Source organism: Stegodyphus dumicola, chromosome 7 (genome assembly GCF_044657685.1).
Source record: "Stegodyphus dumicola isolate Sdum_Otavi_A_Nest chromosome 7, ASM4465768v1".
NCBI classification, from domain to species: Eukaryota; Metazoa; Arthropoda; class Arachnida; order Araneae; family Eresidae; genus Stegodyphus; species Stegodyphus dumicola.
The window spans coordinates 199,248,468-199,263,204 of NC_140774.1; the positions used below are offsets into that span (position 1 = coordinate 199,248,468).

Below are 14,737 nucleotides of genomic sequence, written 5' to 3' on the forward strand. Positions count from 1 at the left end.
AAAATGCCATCTTGATAAATGTAAGTTAATGAAAATAGAGACTAAAATAGGTAAATATACATATTTAGCTAATGAAGGTTCTTTAAATGCAGGTTTTCATGACAGATCCAAAAACCCGAGCTGCTCAAAGGGCTAAATAAGTCGGTAAACTGATATTCTTATGTATGTAAGAATAAAATACGCAACCTTCATTTATTTTCTTCATTTATTTCATTTATAAAATCTAGTTTTGTAAATTTCAATGAAATCTGCTTCTCTTAAAATTCAGGAAGGAGGAACATATCAATTATATTAAATAAAAAGTTTTAAAAAAAGCAGACTATAGCTTTCTATTAATTATTAGGATAAAAATAATAAATTTCAATTTTTAAGGCCAAAATTATTGCTTATAGTAAATTTGCCCTTTGGTTCTTGAAACTTTTCAAAATTTTCTTCCAAAGCAACTTTAACTTCTGCTCCACTACTATAAAAGGTATCGGGATGTCCACATCTGTTCTCTCTTCCAGGTGCTTCAACTTCATTGCAGAGCATTTTATTTTGTACTGCAAGTGTTTTCAGTAATAATATTGCTTTAATGAGTTTGGTTGCTAATGAACTGTAGTAAATTTTGTGCCTTAATTTTATGTTAAATTTAGTCATTTATGTACACTGTGGGAAAAAAAAAAAAAAAAAAAAAAAAAAAGACAATTCTATATCTTTCATTCTATTGGGCCGATTGATGAAATTCAAATTTCGTTTCTCATGTCTCGAAAAGTGCGACTTAGGATATATATTAGATTTATATACAGCATTTCTCTAACATAGGTATTTTGACACAAAATTTGACTTTTTCTGAAATAACGTCCCAATTTTTTTCCATACTTTGATTCTACAACTCAAATTATGCCTAAATATTAAATTTTGCAAAATTTGGTGCGAAATTTATGGAGAAATTCAAAAATTTATCTTTGCACATTTTGTTTTCAGTCTGCGACAAGATTAATTCACTTGCCGAACTTCTTAATTTATAGCAACCTATTTTCCTTTTCTATTTCTCATTGTAAAGGAGCATAAACCACATTTTGCTTATAACGAATATGCCAAATTTTGAAAGCGCCAATATGTAAATTCACATATATCCTAGGAAATTTTGAATAAAAAACCCTAATCTTTGGCAGGTGTGCTTAGAAATACATCTACTTTAAGATGATGGTAAAAATTTTATAGTTTATAATTTAAAAGTTTTTTCAAAAAATTTATAAAAGTGATTTAAATACACAGATTTAAAAAATACAGGTTTTAAAAATAAATCCTAAAGAATGGGCGAATTTTATTTGTAATGAACCTAAATTTTGAAATGTGAAAGGAAGAATCAAATATGTTTAATAAAAAAACAAATATTAATAAATATATATCAAATTTAATTAACTTTGAGGAGCTAAAATTTTGAGAGCCGATTTTTTAATTGTGCGGTTCTTACAAAACTTGGCAGTTGGCGTAATTTGAGTCGTAGAATCGAAGTATGGAAAAAAATTGGCATGGCATTTCAGAAAAAGGTCCGATTTTGTGTTAAAATACCTATATTAGAACAGTGCTATGTATAAATCTAATACATATCCAAGGCCATGCTTTCAAGACTTAAAAGACAAGTTGAATTTCGTCAATTGGCCCAATAGAATGGAAGATATAGAATTGTCCCCCCCTTTTTTTTCCTTTTTTGTGCAGTGTAGATTCCTCCCACAGTACCTTGGAGTCATGTCTTTGATAGCAGTGGTTTGGTCAAGGTGGCCTATGTGCAAATACACAGATATCTCACTTTTCCTTTTCTTACCTATAAATGTACAATTTATACCATCTTAATGAACTAATTAAGCTAAATTAAATGTGTTTTGAACTTTTGAAATGTAGTTGGTATTTACTATAAAATATCTAAATTTCTCTGTAATAATATAAGATCATTCTAAAAAAACTGTATATTAGCAATTTTAATAGATAATTCTTGCTGCTTTAATTTTTGCAATTAAGGTAAGTTTCATGGATATTTGTGTACGTAACAGAAATGTCTGTAAATAAAATAATTTTACACACTTAGCAAGCTTATTTGGTCTTACTTTAAAGAACTCCCGAATAGAGGCATTTTATTTTTATATATTTTTGCCTAGGCATAACTTGAGAGTGTTTTCATATGTGTAGTTTAAATTTTAATTGTAAATAAGTATTATATGCCAGCTTGCTCTATTTAGGAGATGTCCTACTCCTGGTTGTAATGGAGTAGGCCATGTCAAAGGTAAATACTCTGTTCATCATAGAGTTTCAGGCTGTCCACTTGCTGAAAAGAATGCTTTAAAAGTACAACAAACTACTGCTACTACTGTTAGTCCAACTCCTAGTCCTGTTTCAACACCTACACCATCAACTGCTTCTAATACTTCTGTGAGTACAGATACTAAACCTGTCGATTGTATTAAGACACGGAATGGTGTCGGCAGAGGTAGAAAAAAGTAAGTATACATCTGAAATATTTTTATATTAACTCGTAAAATGTATATATAGCTGGATTTAAAACAATGTGATTTATTACAATTAGGTTTTGTGAGATGCTATTTTAATCTTTACAAGATATTTAAATTAGGTATATATATTTTCCGTGTACTTCAGTTTTGAAATTTATATATTCAAAGCTAATAAATACCACGTTTTCCTAAGAATAAGAGTGAGTCTTATATTAATTTTTGTTCTAAATGATGCCTTAAGTCTTATTTGTCAAAGAATTTTTTTTTCATGCAGAACAATTAATATTTATCCAATTACAATAATGTATATTTATTCTCTGTATATCTGTGAATTTATTCATGTTAAAAAAATTATGCTTATTCAGTTATGGTTGTATTTTGTTCTGAAACATCGTCATAAGCACCAAACTCTGAATTTGGGCCTGAATTTCTTTCTGCTTTGCTTCTTGCTGGACCACTGGCCTTAATCTTTCATGTTTAGAATTCTTCTTAAATGAGCATTTTCTGTTTCCATAGGCTGCTTGTAGTACACTTGCAACACAGTTTTAATGAATACCCATGGAAAACCATTTTGTACAATTTAAAATAATAAAAAGAGGGGATTGTATTTCATGAATTCTTCACGGCCTTTGTCAGAAAATTGCAACACCAACAATGAGAAAAGTAACTGTCTGCAATTGTTACCTGTTTTATACAGTGTTAGTTGAGCAGTAGAAGCATATGCAATGAGAGAAGTTAACATTCATAGGCCTTGAAAATTTAGTCAAGCCTGTTTATTGCAATATCACGAGTCTGAAAATAGGCAGTCATTCCTGTAGCAATCATTATTTTGTACACCCTTCCAGAGAAAAGAAAGTAAAGTAAACACCCTTAAAAAAAACTGATCATCTTGAAATTTTGTATGCAAATTCCTTCCTAACAAATATGCAAATGATTAAATTTTCAGTGAGTGTTAACTTTGATCATGGCACCTGTTTCTGCTGCACAACTAGCATCATACAAAACAGGTAACATTTGCAGACAGTTAATCTTTTCTTGTTATTGGCATTGCAGTTTCTTGGAGACACAATCAATAATGCTGTTTGTGATGTTGTTGAAGACTTTGTAAACAACTGGATGACTTCAAATGTGGTCGCATTTTAGGGATGAGCGGAGCAGGTTGACCATACCAAGCAGTACTCTACCACCTTCATCCTACATATGTGGCTGTGGAAAGGTAGTGGTAGTGATGACTATCCTGCATTGCTGTATTGCCACTGTCGCCACATGACGGGTAATGCAGAAGAAACAAGCAACCATTTGCTTCGATGTTCTTCCTCTGCGAACAGCTTTTGTTGCATTTGGCTCGTCTTGAAACACCCACACAATCGATTGCTGTTTTGTTTCGGGTTCATAAGCGTACATACATCCATGATTGTCAACTAAATAGAGATGTTATACCCAGCCTTTGATTCACCTTGAATTTATATTTCCAACATATTACTGCACCAATTGACGCGAGCCTTCTTTTGAGCGTTTGTCAGATTATGCGGGATCTAGTATGAACAAGTCTTTTTTTTTAAGGCCAAATATTCATGTAATATCATATTGATGCTTCTCATACTAATGCCCAAAGATGTCTCAAACTCACGGTATGTCACATGATAATTTTGCTTTATCAGTTCATGCACAGCATCAATATTTTCTGGCACAACAACCGATTTTGAATGATCTTCACGGGATTCGTCCTGGAGCGAACATTGACCACAATTGAATTCGTTATACCAGTTTTTAGTGCTCTATCACTGTATAAAGAATTAAGTTCATTGAAGCACTCTTGTCTTGATAATCCTTATCAAATGTTATGAAAAATAATTGCACCAAAATGTTCACGAGTCAGTTCTATTTTTGCCCGAGATGAATTTTTCAATTTACTGTAAACAACACAAATCAAGCTAAAACTGCAAAACATTCTGAAGAAGTTATGGTTAAAAATATCAAACTTTCTATTGGAGTCGTCTGCAGTTGCTAGCAACACTTACTGTTGCCAAGGCCAAAAATATAAATAGCAACTAGTTGCTATTTATATATATGGATATATATATATATATATATATATATGTAAGATAAGAAAATATGATGGCTACGTTAAGAAATAATTGGCAACCTTAAAATTGACTATTCTAAATTTGATGTTCTCCCCCAAGTTCATCTTTTCTCCCAAATTCGAGATCTTTCCACGTTGCACAACACTGCTTCTAAAGAACCTAAAATTAATCAATTGCAGTTTAGCTGTACATATGCACTTACCTAGTACAGTACAAAGTAATCCGTAATCTGGACTCGTCGGAACTTTGGCGATTCTTGATTAGGGGTTTTTCCGGGTTATAGATCATCAATTTAAATCTGGTAAGATGGCATGCAGAAATTATATAATTAAAAATATTAAACCTTAATTTATGAAATAAGGAGCAATTATGATCTAAAGGGTATCAAAATTTACAAAAGAAAAAGCTTAATATTTTTTTTGTTTACTTTATTGAACATTTCTTTCAATGTAAGTTGTTTGCTTCGATTTTTGTGCTAAACATGCATGCGTAAACGTTAAATGCGCATGCGTTAATGCATTACGTGCATGAAGAGAAATTATAATCGAAAGGGTATCAAAATTTACAAAAAAAAAAAAAAAAAAAAAAAAAAAAAAGCTTAATATTTATTTGTTTACTTTTCTTTCAATGTAAGTAGTTTGCTTCATTTTTTTGTGCTAAACGTGCATGCGTAAACATTAAATGCGCATGCATAAACATTAAACGTGCATGCGTAACATTAAATGTGCATGTGTAAACACATTACGTACATGAAGAAAAATTATGGTCTAAAGGGTATCAAAATTTGCAAAAAAAAAAAAAAAAAAAAAACTTAATATTTATTTGTTTACTTTATTAAATATTTCTTTCAATGTAAGTTGTTTGCTTCATTTTTTTGTGCTAAACGTGCATGTGTAACATTAAATGTGCATGCATAAACGTATTATGTGCATGAAGAGAAATTATGATCTAAAGGGTATCAAAATTTACAAAAAAAAAGAGCTTAATATTTATTTGTTTACTTTATTAAACATTTCTTTCAATGCGAGTTGTTTAAGTTGCTTCGTTTTTTTTTTTTTTTTTTTTTTGTGCTAAACGTGCATGCATAAACGCATTACGTGCATGCGTAAAGCATACAAAAAAAAAGTTTGTGGCTTTGAGGTCCGCATTATAGATCATTCTGGATAATGGACGTCCGGATTACAGACTTTGTACTGTATAAAAAGCTACTAGCTGCATAGTCTCTCTCTTTCACCTCTTCGGCTGCCTGCTGACAGCGTGTCGCTTATCTCTGCTAACTGATTAGATGTAATACCATATCTTAAATTATGTTTTTATCTCCCGCCAAAAGTACAAGGTTACATATATATAAACAAATGTATGGAAGGACTATCAAGAATCCTGCACCTAGGCTGCAATGATTTGATGAAACATAATCAGAATTAAATCGGAATACTCCTATTATAATTTTTATATTTCAAAGTAAAATTTAAGTAAGCCAATAAAGTTAAAGAATTATAATTTGAAGTCTAAATGAATTCAATTCAAAAATTCGTAATTATGTAATATTTAAAAGAAATAGAAAAATTATAGAGCAGTTTTTTATATTTAGATTTTTTAGTATGTTATAAAGCTTTGAATGTGTAGTGATTAGGAAACTTGGCAGTTGAGTGATTAGGATGTGTAGTGATTAGGAAACTTGGCAGTAATATTAAAAATTCATTTTTATATCAGTTGACATTTGTGGCCACAATTTACTTGGCGAAGAGAAATTTAGACGTACTGATGTAGGATCACTGAGACGTAGAAACACAGAAATTCTGAAAATGAAGCATACAGTAGATCCATATTTAAGAGGAAGAATTCTGATTTCATAGTATGCTAAAGAATTGAATCTGTAGTGCTTAGGAAACTTGGTAGTTGAGTAATATTAAATATTAATTTTTGTTTCATACCTATATAATTATATATACATACACATACATATACATATATATATATATATTAAAATGTAAGAACAAAATATGTAGATTATTAATTCTCTGTGAGAACAAGTTAATAAAATTGTGCCTAGCTAGACTATTTATATCTCCGAGTTTTGATTTCAGGTAACTAAACTGTTGTAGAAGGAAAATCAGTAGCCTGAATTTATTTATGTTGACATAAAAAATGTGAAGAATATAACCCATTTTAAGCACATATTCATGGGCAGTTTTTGTCAGTACAGCCCATTCTGATCTTGATAATAATTTGATATGTCTATTTCTTTTATGATCATTATAATTTTGCTGTTTCATTCATCTTTTTTATAAACACAGCATTGATTTATTTCAGGTTCAAACTTCCTGGGACAGGTATGAGAGGCAGACCACCAAAACACATCGGTATGTTATTTAAATATGTTACTTCTTTATGTTTAAAAAATGTTTTGTATCTTTTGAATAAAGAAATGAATTAAAAATTGCATTAAAAATTACTTTTTTTCATTTTATTGACATGTTGGAGCTCAGATTTGCAGTTAGATTACCACTTTCCATCACACATAAATATTGGCATGAAATGTAACTAGCAATTTGGATAACAATAATGAAATACGCAACTTTATGAAAAGAAGGGCTATTTTATTAAATTCTTAACAAATATCCCCCCAATGCAATTTTAATCAACAGTTCCAATTGACAGAATTCTACCAGCATGAGCTCTTGATGCCAGGAGTAAATAAATCAGATAGCTATAAAAAAGTAATAAACCTTTTGAACCAGTATCTGCTTATTAAGGTTTTGCCTTTTGCCCTTTGAAAACCATTTCAGTGTTGTACTGCTTTTTTATTTAATGGTTTATCAAACAAAATCATTCAATATAGATGGTAACCTTGTCTTGGAAGAAATAAATGTGACTTTTGGTCATTGGCTATCATAAAATAGCTTAATCCACATTTATTGTATTCTTTCATTTTTTAAAAATAAATAATAATACTTAAAGGCAGAAACTGTGGATGTTAAATGGAATATGACAAGATTATCCATCTTGCCCGATCCTAAAGATCCTAAGAGATCCTAGAGATTATCCATCTTTAGCCGTCCCCAATATATGTTATATTAGCGAATTAAAAAAACATTCTAGCCCATTAGCTAACAGGTGGTGCATTTGACTCTATGCAATCGAGTTGGAGACTACTGCCATAAGATATTATTGTTTCTGTTGTAGAAAGTAACACATAATTGTTTGACTATATTTTCTGTTACTGTGATTTTCCTTTCTTATTCATTAATGCATTAGAAAATTATTTTAAACAACGATGTGCATGATAGAAATCATTCATAAGATAGAGATCTTATGAATGATTTCTATCATGCACATTGTTGCTCCTGATTGAGAGGGACCTGTACCTGTTTGCCCTTAAAATTGATCGAGTCTTGACTAAAATCTATGTCAAGCACAAGTTGTTGCTATGCCTAATTTTACGCATAATTCAACCATTTCGTAAAATAGCTAGTTATTTCATGAAATAACTAATAAAGTCAGTTAAGGAGTGTAATAAATTAATAATGTCACATCTTGACTAATTATTTCACAGAATAATTAGTTATTCTATAAATTAACTGAATTATACAGCATGTAATCCTTTCTTTGATTATTTTCATGATAACAGCTTTAGATCTGGCATCGCCTCTTTTTCTGTAGACTTTAGGTACAGGCTTCTCAATGAGATTTATATGACAATAAATTCTTCTTCTTAGCTTTGAATTCCCTGCCATTCATTAGAGTTTTTCTATGTCATTATGAATAACTCATTTCATTAAAACATAATTTGCAGATGTTCTGAGCAGCTATGTCCTCCAAAATGTAATCTTCTAAATACAGTAATTAGACAGGCTCATTACATTGCTACATTTTTTGTGAACAAACTATACATATTTTTCTGATGGCTTTATTTAGCCCTGTTTTTTAAACCAGCAACTCATTATCATGTTCTGAGATAATGAAGTGAATATTGAGTTCTGAGTATCTGACACAAAAGCTGCAATAAAGATAAGTTTAAATTAGCATAAATTACAAAAATGTTGCATATGTGATTGAATTTGGAACTGTAATTAAAATCATCCTGTACATCTCAATATAGTAGCTTATACTAACAACCGGAAGAATTGTTGTTATTTTATGCTTTAATGGAGTATCTATCATTATTTTATAAAATAATTATTGAAAGTGTGGAATTAGAATATATTACACACTTTACATAATAACTTGATCAACTATTTCATGAAATAACGAAGTATTTTATTAAATAAAGGATTTCATACTTCAGCAGTAACAGTAATAACTCTATGTATTTAAGAAATATTGTTTCCAAAATAGTTATAATGAGAAACTGAGAACAGGATTTTCATAAAATTTTCTTAAAAATATCAAGTATTCTTTATTCAAATTCATAATGTAATTAGGTAGCTTGTTTGTTCAAGCAGATACAGATAATGGGTTTGAATGTATATAAAATTCCGGAAATTGCGAGAATAAAAAGTAACAGAAAATGTTGATGTAAGTGGCTTTAAACTGAGATTTTTAAAATTATTTCTGGAATTGGTAGAAATTGTTTTAGGAGTATGATTTCAAAGCTAGTTAGACAAAATACAGTACAAAGTCTGAAATCTGGACATCCATTATCCGGAATGATCTGAAATCCAGACCTCAAAACCACCAACAACATTTTTCTCCTAGGTTTTACGCATGCACATTTGATTCCTTCCCTGCACACATAATAAAACATCTGGAGAGTACCGATTCTTAATTTCACTTTGACACTAAATAAAATACCTTGTTATTGAAGAAACAAACATTTTAGCATAAATTTGTACAATCAGTAATTTGGCTCTTTTGCTGCATATCTGCTTTTTGGCGAATATCTCAAACCAAAACATTCCACATAGATACATCATTGATCTGACACCAACCTGGCAAATCATTATTTAATATACTTTCCTTTCTTCACCACATATTTATCAAAACATGACAACTTGAGTAATGACTAGTGTAGCAATTCCTAAAAATTTTTTTTTAATGTTAGTAATTGAATAATAAAGGAGTATGGTAACTTTTTATGTTGACATTAAGCTTCACAATGATTACAGATTTAATGTTGATGAGGAAAAATTTACTAGAAATTTCGTTCCATATGCTAAAAGTAGATTTTGTTGAAGATACTCATAGACCCAAAGATTACATTTAGGGCTATTTGAATTAAGATTAACTGATTTGTTATTCACATAAACCCAGAACCAGCGCCAGGGCTCGTATGGCAGAATTTAGGACCAATAGAGACTGCATCAGGCGGTAAGATATCTAGTGCTGGCCCTCAATAAGGCTTATGTATTTGTGGTAATTTATTTATTCAGAACCCTAATAAGCCTTAAGCATGTGCAAGAAATAGACATAAGTATAATAACTAATACAATTCAGGCTTAGTTGTCTCAATGTGCGATAGAAGCAAGATAAAATTTAACAGAACAACTTGTCGTTAGTCGCCAAGCTAGCCAAATATGTGTAGTGAAGGATAGCTAAATTTGATGATGATAGCCTATAATTTTAAAGGTTTTCCGATATTGTAAAACAAAGGTGAAATTTTCCAATTAACGGATTTTGTAAAGAAATGTGGAGAAGCGGTAATAAATGAAGATGATATAAAAGAAATTTTTCATTGTGATGACAATGCTTCTCAATCATCAATCAATTAATGAATGGCAAAATCTGTAGTATGGTTCTATATCCTGAAAATACCGCTACCGATAGTGAAGAAAGTGACAGAGAAGTTACTGAAAACGAGAAAATTTCGATTGACAAGTTAGTCGGAATTCTCGAAACAGCAGTTACAGGACTTCAACAATTTAACTAAACAAGAGATTATGTCTGTCTACAGAATTGCAGAGAAAGTATTAGCACAAAAAATGGAGCAACTTAAACAACTTTCATTGAAAGAAATGTTTAATAAGGTAAACAAATAAATATTAACCTTTTTTTTTTTTGGTAAATTTTGATACCCTTTAGATTATAAATACTTCATTATTTCATAAATCACGATTTCATATTTTTAATTTCTACATGCCATCTTACTAGATTTGAACTGATGATCTAATATCCGGAAAAATCCCAAATCCTGAATCGTCGAAGTTCCCGATGGTCTGGATTTCGGACTTTGTACTGTATATAATATAGAAATTTTCTTTTGAATTTAAACTATCCCAAGTTTTAAGAATGTATTTTGTTTTAGATTTTCTGTGTATTTTAATAATATTATGCTTTAACTATTCTGATGAACTCTGGTTATAACTGTTGTAATCTGTAAGATATTGTTAAAGAAACCCCTTTTGTTAATTTAACCTCTTGTTGCTCACTCATATTAGTATGGCAGACTAAGGCAATACTTTCTTTCCCTTGATATTTGTGGGCTGAAATATAAAAGAAGTTACATATCAGATGAAGCAAAATTCAGTATATCATAACAGGTAAAAATTTGTGGTGTTCTAAGTCAAGGGAAGTAGATGGCAGCAGTAGCATATACATGATTTTAATCACGTTTCATTGAAAATCCTGAAATTCTTCAGTAAAAAATAGTACACATGTCATATTTTTTACAAAAGTAAATGTTAAGAGGTTAAAGTTAATATAATTTTTGTAGTTACTAAAATTAATATGCATTTTATTTTTTTTAACAGCCGAGTTAAGACTAGAAGCTCTGAGAAAGGCTCAGGCAGCAAGTGAGAAGAAAACAGATTTGGAAGAAAAAGTTCACGATTCTGTTTTCAACGTTCCATTTACGATAGCTCCTAAAGAAATGCCTCTTTCGTGGGAGCATAATACTCAATTAATTCCTGGACTTAATTCTATTAAAGGCAGTGCAGTAAGAGAATGGTCTATAAACCAAGTTGCCAAATTTGTTTCATCTCTAAAAGGATGCATAGATCTTGGAAAACTATTTAGAGAGCAAGTAAGTGTTTTGTTTTATTGATAGTTTTTATTTTTTCATGTATGTGTGAAACTGTGACGTTTCCACCCTCAGAATATTGTTTGTTTATATTTTTGTATGGAGAGACACAATTTAAATTTAGAATTATGCTATGTTCAACTTATAAACATTGAATCTGATTGGACAGTTGAAGAAGACTAGAATAATCAGATTATTACAGCATAGCCTGATGTTACAATTAATAATGCAAGCTATACAATAAAACAAATAATGCAGAAATAATGTAAAAATATGTACACTATATACAAAATTCAGTCCATGAAGCAATTGTGATCACTATCAGTGAAAAGGTGAGCTGCCAAAGGTCTAGTAAGCCTGCCTGCATGCAGGATTTCATAGTTGAAAAATTTGCGAGTAGTTTACATAGTCACTAGTGAAAGCTTTGTTGAAAAAACAATCATTTGTTCTTTGCAAATAAGTTCTTCAGTTTTGAGCTCCTTGTGGAGGAGAGCATTTCTGGCAAAATAATGTGCATCTGTAATAATTCTAAGGAATTTATTTTGTATGATTTGCAATTGGTGAATTTGCCGGTCAGTGACTATTCCCAGCTGGAGCCGAATAGCAGAGAATTGGTCTAATACAAACAGTGTAAATATCTGCGACTTAATGCATTACATTCTCCTAGACTTAATTTAGAAAATCTGCCGATAACTAGGAGAAATCTATTTATAATAGCACACATTTATAAAACCTTGCTGGGAATACTGTTAATGTGGTCATGCCAAGTAAGATTTTGATTGAGGATGATTCCCAGGTATTTGGCTTTAGTAACAATGGGAACAATTTCACTGAACAAAATTAGGTTTCTGTAATTCTTGTTTCTCTTAATTGTCTTGGAGAGGCTAAGTAATCAAGATTTACTGGCATTTATTTTAACCCACCAGGTCTTACACCAGTTTTCAATAGAGCTTGCATAATTCTGAAGTTTAAAGATGGCATGTTTAGCGTTAAAAGGCTTGATAGGGATAGCCGTATCATCACCGTAACAGGCTAATAATGAGTAGTTTACAAGACTTGGGTGAGGAAAATCAGAGATATAGTACAAGTAGAGAAGCGGACCGACGATACTTCCTTGGGGGATGCCAGATTTTATGTGCCCTTGTCTCGAGATGATATTTCCATAAGCGACAACGAGTGTACGCTGCCTGAGAAAGGAAGTAATGAGGACAATCAGGTCTCGATTCAGCCCAAGGTGAATTCATTTGTAAATGAGTCTCTCATGCCAGACACATTATGCTATGTTTTGGATGTGTTCTTATTATATAGTAGCATTTCTCAAGGGCCAGCTCTAACATAGACAGCTGTCTAGAATTCCTGTTAAGTTGTCCCCAAAGGTAACAACTAAGTAAAGATAAGTAAAAAAATATGTTGATGTGCATTATTAATATATTTAATTTGTATGAATGCCAACAGTAATGATCACCAAAAATATTGAATCTGGAAAATATGAATTAATTTTAGGATATATGTTAGTAGCACTCAAGGAAAAGAAGCAAAATTACCATGATAAGCAAGTAAAATAAAGAACTAACTCGAAACAAATCAGAAAGGTATAAGTTTAATGAACAACTATGAATAGTGGAAGGGTTTGAAATTATTAATAGTTATCACTAAACAAATGTGAAATTAAAACAGAAGGGAGCATTTTATTGATCAAAATAGTTAACATTAAGACAGAAATTAAGGTTACTTCAGAAGCAAGAAAGTGACTGTAGATAAGTTTGTTTCACTGCTGTATACAGCAGTAATTTATGGTATGCTTATATAATATTTTTTACTATTTGCATTACATTCTCCTAGACATGTTTTTGTCTTATACTAAAGGAAACTTAATTGTCTGTTTCTTTGATATCAAGTAAGCAGATCATCCAAATTGAAGTTTGCCCTTTTAAATTTAGTTATCCCATTTTTAAATGCGTGCTATGTGATATTTTCCCCATTCAGATCTTTCTTCTACATTACTTGCCGATTATGTGGCCAGTCACCTAAAAAATATTTGAAAAAGAATATATATATATATATATATTTTCTTTATATATATATATATATATATATATATATATATATATATGTATAATGAGTCCAATTAATGTAATTTCATGGATTAGCTAGTCCTTAATAATAATAGAAATCAAAAACTGCATTTATTGCTCTCAAATCACTTACTTTATTAATAAGTAGAAAACAAATTAAATTTGAAAGAAAAATTAATATCAACAGTTTATTTTGATATAGTTTATGAAATTTTTATTGATCCTGCATCATCATTATTTTTCATGTACAAATTGAAATATAAACTTAGAAAAAAAAAAAAAATAATTGGAACTTTAATAAAACAAATCTCATTTCCTTCAGTTCTAGTTTTACAACCGAAGTAAAATTATATATTACAAGTATTTTACATTTAATTAGAACTCAAATCATTTTAAGAACATTCGAAAGAAAATTACTAATTTTTTGATGCTATGAAGTTGATTCGGAACTTTTATATGACTTTTATTAATCTTATGTAGAGTTTATTTTGTTTATATTTGCTTTATTACAGTTTTTGGTCCAATATGAAATTGAATTTTAGCTATATCATTTTGGGATGTATCTCGTATCTAGTTTTGGAGCGTACTCATTCTTACTTAAGTACAACAGTAGAATTCTGATAATCTTACCAGAGGTTGTAGAGATTAGGAAATTTTGTACATTTGTCATTGGTTATAATTTGCCCCTTTCTAAATTTTACATTAGATTTTGGTTAATTGCACACACAACTAGGTAACCAAACTCATTTCATAAAAATTATTTAATGAAGATTTATTGAATACAATACAATTTATTTAAAACACAATTAATTATTTGCAAAGAAATTTATGTTACTTCAAGTTCCCTCTGTGATAGGAAAAAAAAAAAAAAAAAAAAAGAGGGGGGATAAAATTGCAGTGGCAATTTTTGAATGAGAACTCTTTTGTAAAAATGCTTCAACAAATTTAACTAAAAAACAATTGAATAATTCCCTGAGAAACTACTTTCAAATTAGTGTTTATGCTGTTAAATGGGGAGGGAGGAGGGAATACATAAATACACTGTTTACAAAAGCTCCCCAGATGTAAAGTTTTTTAAAATTCATTTTTACACATCTGCTGTTATGTTCTGTGCTTGTGCAAATA

At 30.3% G+C, this 14,737-nt stretch overlaps 1 protein-coding gene across 6 annotated transcripts in view; it reads left to right on the forward strand.

Annotated features, from left to right (window-relative positions):
• Positions 1-14,737, forward strand: part of l(3)mbt (lethal (3) malignant brain tumor) — an 89,036-nt gene that overhangs the window by 65,331 nt on the left and 8,968 nt on the right. For all 6 annotated transcript variants that reach the window (XM_085821221.1, XM_035365314.2, XM_085821222.1 and 3 more), the window contains 3 exons: positions 2,223-2,480; positions 6,893-6,942; positions 11,269-11,540. In XM_085821221.1, coding sequence (XP_085677347.1) covers positions 2,223-2,480; positions 6,893-6,942; positions 11,269-11,540 — 580 coding nt within the window. The remainder of the gene's footprint in view (positions 1-2,222; positions 2,481-6,892; positions 6,943-11,268; positions 11,541-14,737) is intronic.